General features: G+C 42.4%; 3 protein-coding genes across 3 annotated transcripts; 1 reads left to right on the forward strand and 2 right to left on the reverse strand.

Moving 5' to 3' along the window:
- The first annotated feature begins 69 nt into the window (after positions 1-69).
- Positions 70-3,922, forward strand: LOC133842389 (tyrosine-protein kinase receptor torso). Its single transcript, XM_062275457.1, has 13 exons — positions 70-421; positions 489-731; positions 790-1,027; positions 1,210-1,292; positions 1,352-1,520; positions 1,579-1,884; positions 1,941-2,255; positions 2,306-2,477; positions 2,531-2,978; positions 3,033-3,127; positions 3,182-3,304; positions 3,362-3,646; positions 3,702-3,922. Exons 1-13 carry the CDS (start codon positions 281-283, stop codon positions 3,754-3,756), a joined length of 2,673 nt encoding a protein of 890 aa, XP_062131441.1. The 5' UTR covers positions 70-280; the 3' UTR covers positions 3,757-3,922.
- A 326-nt stretch (positions 3,923-4,248) lies between these two features.
- On the reverse strand, positions 4,249-11,011 carry LOC133844611 (ubiquinone biosynthesis protein COQ9, mitochondrial). The gene is given in 5 exon segments (XM_062278686.1): positions 4,249-5,379; positions 5,442-5,477; positions 5,479-5,652; positions 5,712-6,418; positions 10,853-11,011. Coding segments are annotated over 5 exon segments (1,017 nt in total). The 5' UTR covers positions 10,914-11,011; the 3' UTR covers positions 4,249-5,340.
- LOC133844610 (uncharacterized) lies at positions 7,969-10,690 on the reverse strand. The gene has a single exon (XM_062278685.1). The coding sequence runs from the start codon at positions 10,563-10,565 to the stop codon at positions 8,586-8,588; it is 1,980 nt and encodes a 659-aa protein (XP_062134669.1). The 5' UTR covers positions 10,566-10,690; the 3' UTR covers positions 7,969-8,585.
- Positions 11,012-14,235: the final 3,224 nt, after the last annotated feature.

Below are 14,235 nucleotides of genomic sequence, written 5' to 3' on the forward strand. Positions count from 1 at the left end.
TCAAATTTGGATTTTCGGTCTGCAGCAATTCTTCCTGTTCGTTAATCGCTGCTTCTCGCTTCGACTTTAGTTCGCGTGCTTCTGCCGTTGCCTACAGTCGACTTACGCGAAGCGCTGCCCATACAAGTTAGACAGGGAGAGCACGAGAGAAAGAGAGTGTGGGAGAGAACTCTCGAGCACTTTCCAATTGGCAAAACAGTGTGCATTGCTGAGTAGGGGTGCAATAAGGTGCCGCATTAAACTCCAACGATCAAATAAAAAGAAAACGAAAAACAACAATATGTTGATTTTGTACGCTAAGTATGCGCTATTGCTTGGTTTATTTGTGGGTCACAATGAAAATGAGCGGCTCCAAGAAGACAAGGCACTTCTCAATGCGGCCGCCTGCTCCAAGCACTGCCTGGAAAACAATATTGCAAAGGTATGTGTACTTCAGCCCTGGTATCGCAAAAACTTCGCCATTTAAATTTCCTTTGTCTTGCAATTAGAATTTTAGAGACTGCTTTGATTACTGTCAAAATGCAAACGATACAACAAATATAGCGCTACACAAAGTGCAGGATAATTTCCTTTTAATGCTGGTTTGTCGCACCGAGTCTACGCTCTCATTTCGCATTAATTGGGTGCAACATGACCGTGAGCAAGTCAAAAATTCCAGTCAAAAGGACGCCATGTTTATGATTAAGATACATGAGAAAAGTAATCCTGATACGAAGCGGCTGCATTATCTGGTGGGTTCAAAATAAAATTTGTACTAAAATAGTTAAAAATGAAGTTTGCCCAATCTAGTCAGATAACAGCTTCTTCACCATACCTGACTTGGAGGACAATACCGAGTACTCGATAACCGCCCTGTCCATGGAACTTGATGGCGGCTATTCGAATATAGCCAACGATGAGAGCTTTTCCACCTTGCGACGTGGATATCAGCCAAGTGCCATGGGAGAGGTGCTGTTGCGTCGCTATTACCAAGACCCCACAAATTGGCAACGAATTGCCGCCGATGTTGAATGGCAGTCATCGGTGGGTAAGTAGTGTTTTCATTATACACCCTACCGGAAAAGTATGCTACATGTTGAAGAAGGTAGCTTCTTTATTAGTATAGAGTACATTGGTATTATGGTATTCACAGACAGAAAGTGTCATCTTATGGTATATCTTATTTATGTTTATTTAGTAATTGACTTGTCTTGTTTTGAATTTTCACAGACCGCAATTGCCTGTTTGACATAATTCACTATTCCATGGATAGCCCCAGTCTAGGAGCTCCTATGCCGGTGCACTTCCGAGATGTAAGCTTGCAGAATATATTTAATTGCACTTGATTTCTCACAACAATCTCCATTTACAGCCAAGTCAACCCTATGTTTACACCGTGTCCAACATGACGTTTGGCGAGCAGTTCCAGGTTGGCGTGCGCACCGTCAACGACAAGAATCATCTAGAGAGTGAGGTGCGTTGGCTTGTGCTCAATGCACCCAACTGCTTGGATTGGTATAACTACAACTACACTATATGCGGTCAGTCATAAGGCACTTTAAATTATCACCATAACTTTTAAGTTTACTGTCTTTTTAGAGCCTCTCAAGCCAAGCAATTTGACCGTTTTGCAATCGCATTTCGAGCGTGATGTGCTGGCTCTGAATGTGAGCTGGGAATTTCCCAAGTATCTGCCGGACAACTATACGCTGTATGTGCTCGATCTGCACAAGGATGGCAATCAGTCGCAATTTTACGTGGAACGCACGGCGAGTCATTACTACATCCCCAATATAACCATACTAGGCAGCAGTTTCGAGGTGCATCTTATGGCACACACGAAAGGTGGCAATAATGCCACCATGCGCATGCTCACCAAGCTGCCGCTGAAACCCTGGATAAAAGGTAACTCACCTTTTCTGCCAGCTTGAATCTTTGACTCACATCCTTTTACTGCATAGTGAGCACCATGGTCAAACTGATGATCTTTTCACCCATTTTGTCCATTTGCTGCATCTTTGGACTCTTCTCCATGAGAAGTTGTCGCCACAATCGGCATTTGGAGGACGAGGAGTTGAAGACGGCGCCCAATCAGTCCACTGATTTTCACCTGACATTGGCCACGCTTGCTGTAGAGGATAACTTTGAGCTGGATGATGATCTCGAGGTGGAGCCACATGCTGTGCTCCTGCAGGATGTGCTCGGTGAAGGCGCCTTTGGACTGGTGCGACGCGGCGTTTACAAACAGCGTCAGGTGGCCGTCAAGCTACTCAAAGGTGAACAACGAAGTAATTATAAATTTCTAGCTAAAATCTTATTCTTGTAGATCAACCCAATGAGGAGGATGTGGAGGCTTTCCGCTGCGAAATACAAATGCTCAAGGCTGTGGGACGGCATCCAAATATTGTAGGCATTGTTGGCTACTCGACCAGGTGTAGCAAACGCATGATGCTGCTCATTGAATACTGCGGATTGGGCAGCCTACAGAGTTTCTTGCGGTAGGTTAAACTAGCTAACTTATTCGTAATCTAAACTACAATTTTGTTTGCAGCGACGAATGGAAATTTCGTCAGGAGCTCTGTTTTCAGAGTAAACGTACAACATCAGATAACAAGCCTTTTGAACGGCTGCTGGAGTACGACACACGCATCGAGGAGATTAACAGCTCTGTGCTGTCCACATTGGAGGAGGAAACCGAGTCAGATCTTTCGACAATTGATACTTATCGTGTTGGAAAGGGTTGCGTTTTTGCTGCCGACAACAAGTCCTATGGACTACAAGACATTGAAAACATTGATGCCAATCCACCGGCAGCGCCTCCAATGAATCTGAAGCGCACCACTAAGCAGCAACCAAAGCCTTTTAAGAAATGCATTGTTAGCTTTGAGAATCAAGAATACTTTCAGCCCACGGCAATGGACTCGCAGTTGACAACTAAGCGGGAACCTTTGAAATATGCTGATCTGCTGGACATTGCCCAACAGGTGGCTGTTGGAATGGTGAATATAGAGCTCACAAATCTTTTACAAAGCTAACTGAGTGGTTTGTTTTAGGATTTTCTGGCGCAAAATAAGATTGTGCATCGAGATTTGGCAGCGCGTAATGTCCTCATCTCACTGGATCGCACCATTAAGATTGCGGATTTTGGGTAATATGTTGGACAGTCAATTTTGGAAAATCAAACAGTTTATTTTGTCTTCAGACTCAGTCGTGATGTGTACCATGAAAATGTGTATCGAAAGTCCGGTGGCAGCGGCAAGCTGCCCATCAAATGGCTTGCCTTGGAATCTCTCACTCATCAGGTCTACACTAGCCAGAGTGACGTGTGAGTAAACAATTTCAGTAGTTTTTAATTAAACGTATTTATTAATTCTACTTTTAGCTGGTCATTTGGCGTGCTTCTCTATGAAATCATAACGCTGGGCGGCATGCCGTATCCCTCAATATCGCCCAGAGATTTGCTGCAACTGTTGCGTCAAGGTGTACGCATGAAGCGACCCGACGGTTGCTCGGATGACTTGTTCGCTTTGATGGAAAGCTGCTGGTGCTCCATACCCGCTAATCGGCCCACATTTTCTGATCTTATGCAGCGCCTCGGAGTCATGCTTTTGGCTACCAAGGAAGTACCACAACGGCTGCTGCAACAACTTAATTCCCCAGAGCACTGGCAAGTGTTTTCTCAATTTAATAATTTTAATTTAATTTGTACTTCTTATTTTTAGCCAATTGGAAAAGCAAGCGCCCAATGATCCGAACTATTTACAACCCTTACACTAGCTCGGATTTATTCAGGTCTTTTAATTGTTTACAGTGCAATACATTTTAAGTAAATAGTTGGATTTGTGATTAGTCTCCTTTTTTGTATGTATTCAGATCCTTTTTATTTTAACAAAACCCACTTAACAAAGCTAAATAGCTTTTAAATATTATATGTAAGCATTTAAAACATGAAAAACTAAATAGACGTAGAATTTTTAACAACTTACTACACTTTTGACTATTGTCCAGGTTTAGTTGTTGAATTTTAATATTTCCTATTGCCAGCGCCAATAAAACATTATTAAATACATATTTTTTGTAATAATATTAGTAATTTTAATGGTAATCGAATAATATTCTTGAATGTGAGTAATAATACTCTAAACTTAAAATCAGATCTTAGTAGCTATCTTGACTTGTATGTTTTCAAAATTCAAAAGCCCCATAACAAAATTGTTTGGAAATTCTCTAGAATAAACATACTTTGTAGTTTTGATATAACAGAGCTCAGAAATGTGCCAACACTGCTGCCGCATGGCATGGACCACTTGTGAGCCCATTCCCTATGCATGTCCACTCTGCCCAGTGCGGCAGGTTTCGGATCGTTGCGACTCGCCGGGCCGAGGGGACGGAAGGCGGCATCGTTATGGCCGACGACATCAGAAAGCTGTGACGCATGTGGAGAGTCAAATATGCAGAGGCATTTCGGACCTCTATGACCATGTGGTGGCTGCCAAACACAATGCAAAAAATCCAAAGCGTAAAGCTCGAAAGCCAAAAGAAATACGCTTACAGCCCAGAGTAAAATTTCAACTGGATGAGAAAAATATTCCAGTTCTCTACAGGGAGACCAGCACAGATGCTAGCAGATGGACATGGTCACCACGTGACTTCGTTGCAGATAGCAGTGAGACGTTGACAACAAAATCACGTTCCCGTCCATTGCCAACAACCAGATCACATGTGTCGCCATATGTTTGACGACCTAATTAATTCAATTGGGTAATGACTGCACGTTTCATAGTTGTGTTATGCAAAAGAACAAATAAAACAAATTAATCGAAAGTCGTTTGTTAATTGTCATTGGTTCAAACAACATTTAATCGAACATACAATAAGTGCACCAACTAAAAATATCAGGTATGGACTGATTTCATAATTGTAGCAATATCACATTCCAATAAGAATGCAGCAGCTAGCTACGTTAATGCGACAAACATTGTGATTAGTTGCATGTTAGAAATAAAATAAAACAACAACTGTTAACCTTTAACAAAGTAAACTTAAGTGCTGCACTCCTTTAAAATAGCTTCAAATTTGCCGCCAACAATACAAGATGGCTACTGTGCAATAAATAAATCGATAGAAAACCGATAGGTAATAACAGCGCGAGGACGATCGCTAAATATGTGAACACTACTCAACACTAAAACAACAAAATCACCGCATAAACGTAGCTAACCACCTTTAAAAAACAATATATGAAAATACATAGTATAGTTATAAGGTTGTTTTTTTTTTGTTAGTGTAAATCTTTGTATATATATATTTGTTTATACATAACACACACAGACGCTGTGGCGGGTGCTGTTGTTGATGTTACTAATCGCGGTTGTAGCCCAGACCCAAAATATTCCGTGCCTGCAAATGTGAGATTAGAATTTGATTAATTCAGTTTAATTATGTACATTATCTTAGCTTACAGTTATGAAGGCCGAGTTGAAGGAACGTTGCACTTTTTTGTGTGACGCCGTCGGTCTGCGCCAAAGTCATTTGCAGTTGAACAGCCTCATCCATGCGATTCTTAAGGAACTCCCAGGTTTGGACATGTTTTGGTGACGTGTCCTGCAGCAGATAAAGCTCCGTCATCTTCATAATCGTCGCGAGTCCAATGCGTCGCGTATACCAACCGAACTGTGTGCAATAATATGCTTAGATTACAAGAAGTCGACACTCTAAAGGATTCAACTTACGTCCACGGAGCGATCACCAGAATAGTAGCAAATGTCATCGACCAGCGTTAGCACTTGCGCCAGCGCTGTTGACGCATGTTGGGGCTGTGCAATCAGCGCCATTGCCTGAGGCCACTGTTTCTTGTACGGCACAATCATTTCGAAACGTCGCCGCACCGCTTGCACCAGAAAACCCAAAGGATCTGCTACCTCTTTCTGCCCATTGTCGGTCTTGTGCTGTAGATACTCCACCAGCTGCGCGTTGCACTTTCCATTGAAGTGGGAGACTAGCGCAAAGCCGCCTTCAGGAAACATGCCATGGACGACACTGGGATAACCGCTGGACTCGGCGCCCAGGACAATGGCCTGCTTGGTCCAGCCATGCTGCGGCACATGCTCCATGGCTGCATCCAGGATCTTGCGACGTATTGCGTCAACTTTGGCTTGTTTCTCAGACTGCTGTTCGCTTTGCTGGCTTTGCTCTGCCGATCCTCCTCCTGTTCCTCCTCCACCACTAGCCTCTGTTTGTGTCTTTTGTTCGGCAGCATCGCGTTCCCGCTCACGTTGCTCCTCGCGTGCCCGGAAATCCTCCAGCTTATCGCTATCTTTGGTGTAACTGCGGGTTAAAGTTGTCCATGTTGTGGACTGTGCGTGCTTGAGTGTGTTGTTGTGATTATTGCTGCTGCTGCTGGAGGCGACGCTGGAGCTTAGACGGCTGGCCTGCGCATCTGCAAGAAATAAGTTCAGTCAGCCAGTTAATTTAATGATCAATTTTGTAACGTATTTTATTACACTTCTAGTCCGAGCTGTAAAATTAACTGTCTTAGTTTGTAGTTATCTTTGAACTACTTTTTGTACAGTAAATATTATATGTGATTAATTTTAATGAGCTCTCAATGTGCATAGTTGACCTCATGTTGTTAACTTCGTCTGAACTAAACGTAAAGTGCAGTTGAAATGCATTTCAAAACAATTTTCTTGTCAACATTTAGTATTTCCAATTCCATTTTATGATTGTTTCTTTATTATTTGCAGATATGTTAGAATCAATTTAAATACATGAAAGTTTATGCTATCGAACAGAAGTTGATGTGCTTCTTTTTAATGTGCTTTCGGAAATTACAGTTGGGTCCAAGTTCCAATTGCTTTAATACATCAAATTATTAAGCAACAATTTACAATAAATAGAATTGTGCTATCTCAATACATATTTGAACTCTGATTTTAATTAGAATATTTTTTGCGCAGTAAGATAAAAAAAAACTGAATGTTCTTTAATGAGCTTTATAATCGGCAGATAAATATTTTGTAATTAAGAAGTAAATTTGCATAAATTCCCAGCTTGAATATATCTTGGAGATAAGACAATAGTCAATGGCCAAAAAAAACTTGTAATGATGTTGAAAGCAATTTATGAAATTATGACGCAATTTGTTTAATATTTAAATTTGAAATTCCATGTGCTTCTAGAATGAATAATTGACACCAGGTTGAAGGCTTTTGGCACACGATTTGGTTGGAGATGAAAGCAATTAAAGTGCGCGAGAACTTTGTTGTGAACTTTAAAGCAATTACTTTAACTATACTTATGATTCATTATAATGTGCTAAATAATACAAAGCTGACCCACCAAGAGGTGTTGATACAACACGCGCTTTGCAAATAATAAAGATGCTATTTTGTCAAATTTGCCTGTTATAATGAATGACAATTAAGTTACATTTAGTTAGGCAATTAAATTAAAAAATATTGTTGACACGTTTTCTTTTTTTGGCCTTTGGACAACGATAAAAACATCTGGGATTTTTGCTTGTTAAAATGAATCACTTTAAAGTGAAGGGGATCTTACAATTTAAAATCAACTTGTAACTGATTTCCAATATGCTTCTAGAATTCATAATCGAGCTGCAGTGTTGATTGTAAACAACGAAATGAGCTGAGAGAGTTTAGAGTTTGGATGCATTTGCATGCCAAAGTCAACTGCAATTAAGTTTTTATTTTTAATGCGCATTCAAAGTGGGCAAAATAATGAAAATAGCTGCACAACATTTGCATTCCGCAAGCAGCAGTATTGGCAAAGGGGGATTACCCCCCCCCCCCACCACAATTTGGCACAGCTAATTGCAGCTGAAGGTTGTCAAAGGCAACAACAAAGGTGTTGGCTCAGAGATTCAGCTTTTCAGACGCCGCTGCGCAATTAATTAGCATCATTAAGCTGGCTAGGAGCCAAGATCAGATCAGAGCTGGCTGCTTGTTGGACAATTAACACCTGCTCTGAAGATGAAAATGAAACCGAAATCCCAAAACCATATTATTAAACTAATTCCAAATGCAAAGCCACAACAAACAAGAAATTTGTCATAAAAAATAGTTGTTTTCATTTCGCTTTCGTTATACACATAAAACATCTGTTTGAGGATTAGAATTAGGAGCTGCTTCCGCATTTATTATTCATTAGAGGAGAGGCTTCAGTTGTTCTTTAGTTAGTTGCATCAGTAGTTGTTTAGAGCTATTGCCAGCTTCAGTTACTTGCTTTATTTCCTGTTTCTTGCATTGCAATTTCAGTTCAATTTTCTTTCACTTGCATTTCAAATATTCGGCTGCCTTTTAACTTATAGAGCTATTTGAAGTTTCGGTTGCTTTCCTTTCGCCATTGTCATTGTTAGTTCCTCTTCCAATTCCACTTCATCTTTCTGCATAAGTTTCATCACAATCTCCACTTCAACAATCATTTCCAATCAATGGTCCATTTTTACAACCAGATGCAACTACAGTTCCCGCTTAACTTTTGGGTCTATTTGTAAATTTCATTCAGCCAAAATTCCGTCCTCCAAAATTGCTTTCTTTTCTAGTTCCAGCTTCGTTTTCCGCATACATTCTCAGCTGAACATCCACTTATTGCTCCGTCTCCATGGCCACAGACTTGCACGCCAAGTATTTGCGCTTTGGGTCGCTCTGCTCCAGAATCTCGCAAGCACGCGCATAAAGCACACGCAGCGTCTCAAGTCCCGTTATGGAGCCCGCCAGCACCTCAAGCTTCTCCTCGCGTCCAATGTCTGGCAGTGTTCCATCGCCTTCGCCCGCCATCCCGCTGTTGCTGATGTTGACAGCGAGCATGTTGAGCTGCTTCTGCATCAACTCATCATCGGAAGCGCTTTGTCCGTTCTTCACACGCTCCCTATACGCTCTGTAATGGGCCAACGAAAAGTTCAAAGCGGTGCCCAGCGGCTGCAGCAGTCGCTGCTCGATCTCGTCGCGTACATCCCAAAATCCAGTGCGATTTTTAAGGTCGCCCAGCGCGAGGAAACGCAAGAAGTTGAGCGAATTCGATAAGCTATCCGAATGCAGCAGTAGATCCGACTTGACATCCTCGGGCAGCACACAGACGCACTGCAGCAGCAGCGAGCGAAACTTGGCGCCGCAGTAGACCTCATGAAGTGGCTGCTCTTGTTGTTTAAGCGCAGCTGCAACCAGATCCTTGTAAATGCCCGTCAAGTAACCCAAGATGCCGTCATGCTGCAGCGTGGCCAGCAGATTTCTGAGTATGAAATACTTGGCACAGTCCTCAAAAGCGAGTATATAGTGATGCAGCGCCTGCAGCGCCGTCTGACGCAGTGCCTCCTGTGGCGAGTAACCGGTAATCTTGCAAACAGCCTCGCAATAACGCTTGTGCACCTCCAGATCCAGTGTGCTCTGTGGCAGCGGTTCTAACTGTATGCTCAGCATGCAATCGCTCAAACGCAATCCGCAATGCTGCATCGCCGGCTCCGGTTGCTCGAGAAGCACAGCTGCCAGGTAGAGCGATGCCTCAAACAGATGCAATGGGGCATAAATCTTGGGCGCGGTGGCAGGCAGCAGTTGACCCACGAACAGCGCATGATAGAACATACCCAACGCGGGCAGCGGCAGCTTCTCATCCACCAGGAACAGATTGTGGCTGCTCATCTCGTAGACGCCCTTACTGGCATTCAGGCGACGTTTCCAGCGTGTGCGCTGCTCCACCAGCGAGAGCAGGCAGTAGGGATCGCCCAGTAGACGGCAAATGTTGCGTGTCAAGCTCGTCACCACCTGCTGCACATAGCTCTGTGCCCGTCCAGCTTTCTGGCGGGCTAGCAAATAGTTACGTTGGGTCTGCGCCGGCTGACGATGTTCTGGGGCCGCCAAACGTCGTGTTGCTGGATGCAGTTGTCGTTGTGGTGCATTGCCCAGCTCGAGCAGCGCCAGCGGCTTGTCGAGCAGCTGCATCAGCGTGCAAATGAAAACGTTGCGTCTATTCAAGCTGCAGTCACGAAATATGCCCTTAAAATGTTGCTCCTCTTGTAGCTGGCTTAGCAGCGGCTCGTAGCACAGATCGATGGTAATGTGATGGGCCAGTAGCTGCTCAATTTGCTGTTCCTGCTCCAGCAGCTCTGCCTGCTGCTCGTCGTAACCTTCGCGAAGATATTCCGGCAATTGCAGCTGCCGCACGCGCGTCACCACTGAAGCGAGACACCATTCGATGGCCTGCGGCTTGTTGTTGCCCTGACGCAACAATACCACTTGCAACGCACGTAAATAGGCCGAGAAGATGGCTATGCTGGAGCTCTCCTCAATCTTCTCCATGAGCTCCAGCATGAATTCCTCTAGCGGCGCAAACTCGGCCACGATTTTGAGCAGCTCATTCAAGCAGTCGAAGAGCGGCGCATTTTCCACATTTGTCGCATCATTAAGTTGCGGAGCACACACATCGTTGTACAACTCCAGCGCAATGTGTGGCATTAGTGGCAAGTTTTTGGCTGCCTCAACGGGACTTTGGAAGAGCATTTTAACGCCATCGTAGGCGCGCTCCAGCAGCAGTTGTTTGATCAGCTTGAGCAGATTTTGCGCGTCTGCCATTTTAGTTGCGAGTTTAATTTATAAACACTTTTTATTTTAATTGATTTGAACAGCAAAATTCTAAAATTGACGAACCGGCATCAATTTTTTTTCCTTTTTCGTTTTCATTCATTCCCCCCTGACGTAGCAAGCGAGGAAACAGAAACAGCTGTTTTCTTTTATGGTTCGCTTTGAATGTTCTTCTTCGTACACGGCTCGTAATCACGTAATGGGCGAATTGCGAAACGCGCGTTAAACTCGTCACTGAGGTGTGATAACAATTGGGATTTTATGCATGCTTTACTTACTGATTGGCAGGACGAACTTTTGTAAACGTAATGCTTTTTGCAAACAGCGCACGTTTGCCATTTTAGCGCTCCAAACGTTCTGTGGGCCAAACTGATATTGTGTGCTTCTTCTTCTGGGCGTTCAGTTATACCGCCATTCACAGCTCGTTTAGTGCTGCAAAGTGCTGCGGTTTGTAACTTTGCCAGCACTGCATGCTTAGGGCTGCTGCAATTGTATGAAATTGTAGAAAAAGTTATTCGCTAATTGGTCATTTGTAGTTAATATACATTCAATTTATTTATTAAATAGTGTATAATTGTTTACAAAACTGCCCTCGACGTCTTTGCTTCTCAGCTGTGTAGTATTTTCGCATACCCCACTTAAGGTGTTACTGAGCTAACCTGCCTTGGTCACATTGTTCAGTCGACCAAACGCTTTTCATTCGTCGTGAGTGCTGTGTTCGCGGTGCCAGCGCTGAAATTTTTTATATTATTCTTAAGCACAATTCATTTTTTGCAAAGCACTGCGAAATAATACTTAGTCAATAAAATCAAAAAATATATATTCTGAGCGGGCGCGCATTAAGTCAATTGATCAAGCGAGCGCCACAATCAGTTTTGCTTCTTCACCACAAGTGTTCAACAAAAAATTAAACGCGAATGCGGCAAAAAAAATTGGGGAAACGAAAAGAAAAACGCCAAACGAAATTGAAAGAATTGCAAAGCAAATAATCAAAATCCAATCGAAATTAAATAAGAAAGTTTTACAAGTGTTAAATAAGCATATAAGTATTTCATTTATTAATTAATAAACAGCCAAAAACACTCAAACGAGATTCGAGTTTTTATCCTCCGCCGATCCCCCGACGAGGGTGGAAAACCGTGAAAAGTCTATTCAAGTGTGTGCGTGTGTGTGTGAGTGTGTGTATTAAAACGAAAAAAAAAATCAAAAAGAAAATTGTGCGTCTGTGTAAACTATGTGAAAAGCGAAATGTCTGAGCAACAATTAAAGGCTTTTCCTGTTCATCTGCTTCTTCTTCATACTCGGGATGCGAGCCTCGAAATCCAGTTTTAAGCGAGGCGTGTCAGGATTCAAACTGTATCGACAGAGGCCAAATTGCTTGCGCCCTTTGCTTGCATACAACAATAACAACAACAAAAACAACGAGAAGAAGCTGCTGGTTATTCCTGTTTGACTTCATTTTCACTCGTTACTACTTTCGCCACAAAACAACAATAATAACAACAGAAGTTTTTTTGGGCCAGCCAAAATGTCGACGCGCTCGCAATTAACCAAGGACCTAAATGGTGAGTAATCCATACACATCAGCTTTTAACCGTCGTCACACTCTCTCACTCAGTCACACACACATGCAAACAAACACACCCACACCTTCTTCTTATTCTTTGGCTGCTTCTTCTTTTGTTTTGAAGCAGTAGAACTGCATGCAAAAATTGCATCTTTTTGCATCCCCTTTCGTCGGTCGTTTGCTGTTTTGTTTTCGGTTTTTACTTGATGTTTTTATACCCGCTGCGCAAAACGTGTAGCAGGGCATTCTTATTGTATGTCACATCTTAAATTTGCTGACAATTATCTATTGATGATTTTTAATGGTTTTTCTTAAACATAATTTGAAGTTAATTATCTTAAATAAATTATAATGGAAAATAATCTATTTTTTTTACTGATAACAAAATACATTCCTCAAAAATTAATAATAATAATAATAACTAAGATACAAATAACGGGTATTTAACGGCGAGCCCACTTGCTTCTACCGCTTTAGCTTGTTTTGTTTTTGACGTTTGCCCTCTCGCTCTCACTCTCGCGTTCTCTGGCGTACTTCCGTTTCGTCACACTGGCTGCCCCTTTTCCCCTTCCTCCAAACGTATCCTGTCAACACAAACAGTCTACAATCTGTTTGAATTGCGCTGGCCAGTGGCTTTCCAACTGTAGCTGGAACACATAGGCACATGTATTTCCATCTGTGTGTTTGAACGTTTAGCGTCTCGTCGTCTATTTCACATTCATTCGCATATTTTGCGCTTTTTAATTGCTCTCGCCATGATATTTAATTGAGCTGAAATTCAGTTTAGTGCTGCAAAACGGAAAGTAGAAGGAACGATAATAATAATAATAACAGCAACAACAATGAAAGCATTGCTCAGAAGCATTGGCCGCATCATTTATGGTTGTTATAACTGCGTGATAAACAAAATCAACAGACAGACGAGACGAGTCGCATACATATGCAATACAATTGAATGCACGCATTGTCTGTGTGCTAACACACACATACACTACATATGCACATGAGCGAGTGTTAGTCAGAGCTTTAAAGGCCGTTTTGATATCGTTGTCTTGTATTTTGTAAACACAGTTGGTCACATACAATCGTAATTACAATGATCACAACATGTCCTGAGCTCAATTTCGCTTTATTTACAGTTTAGTATTACAATATTATGGCATTGTATAATATTTATTTAAAGTGAATTTTATCATCTGGGGAAAACCGACCGGAAATCGGTTAACGCTTCACAGCGCAACAGCGCGACGGGCGTGAAAAGTTAACAAACAACAACTGACAAACGAAATCAACGAAGTTGGAGTTGGAGCACAGTTGTTGCCTCCCTTTTGTCATTTCCATCAAGTTCGTTGGCATGCTCGCTAATTTGATTTGAGTGCAATGACAGTGGCAACCCTGTCAAGTCTAGAACCAGCCCCAGTTCCTCTCCCCCACACTTTACCCTTGCTTCCGTTGGTCACATTGTCCTCTTGTCTTAGGGCTGGTTAAAAAATATACCGCTCACCTGATGCAAAATAACGGCAGCTATTTGTTTGTTTATGTGTTTGTGTGTGCAGTCAACTTCCAATTAGCTTAGCCCAATTAGCGCAAAAGGTAACGCCAACGTTTCAATGCTCATAATTTACCCAAATGTTTTAGTTGCCGCCTGGAATTTAGAACAAACTTCCACATCCCCTCGCTCCCTTCTACTGCTGATCTGCAGTATCATTGACATTTTTATTTATGCGCTGGCCACTCTGAAATTGTGCAGCAGCTGCTGCACCCCAAAAGATTTGAGAATTCCAGCGTGAAAATTAAATCAAAATAAACTCGCTGCTGTGGCTGCTACTCTGAAAACTCAATTGGGCGTCTGATTTATGCCAAATGCGCCTCCAATTTTTGTTGTTGTTGTTATTGTTGCCGTTGCTGTTGTGTTGTTTCAACTTTGAGTCTATTTGGACACCTGCCGCCGGCAGAGATTGTCCATTAATCATCGGCCGCATCATGTTGCCCTGCCTTCGTTTGCCTGATAGCAAGCTAATCACGGGTTGCCTCAGATAACAGTGAAGTCCCCGTAATTGGGCGTTTTTAAGAACAACAAAGAAACGCATAATC

Source organism: Drosophila sulfurigaster, chromosome 3, assembly GCF_023558435.1.
Source record: "Drosophila sulfurigaster albostrigata strain 15112-1811.04 chromosome 3, ASM2355843v2, whole genome shotgun sequence".
Lineage (NCBI taxonomy): Eukaryota > Metazoa > Arthropoda > Insecta > Diptera > Drosophilidae > Drosophila > Drosophila sulfurigaster.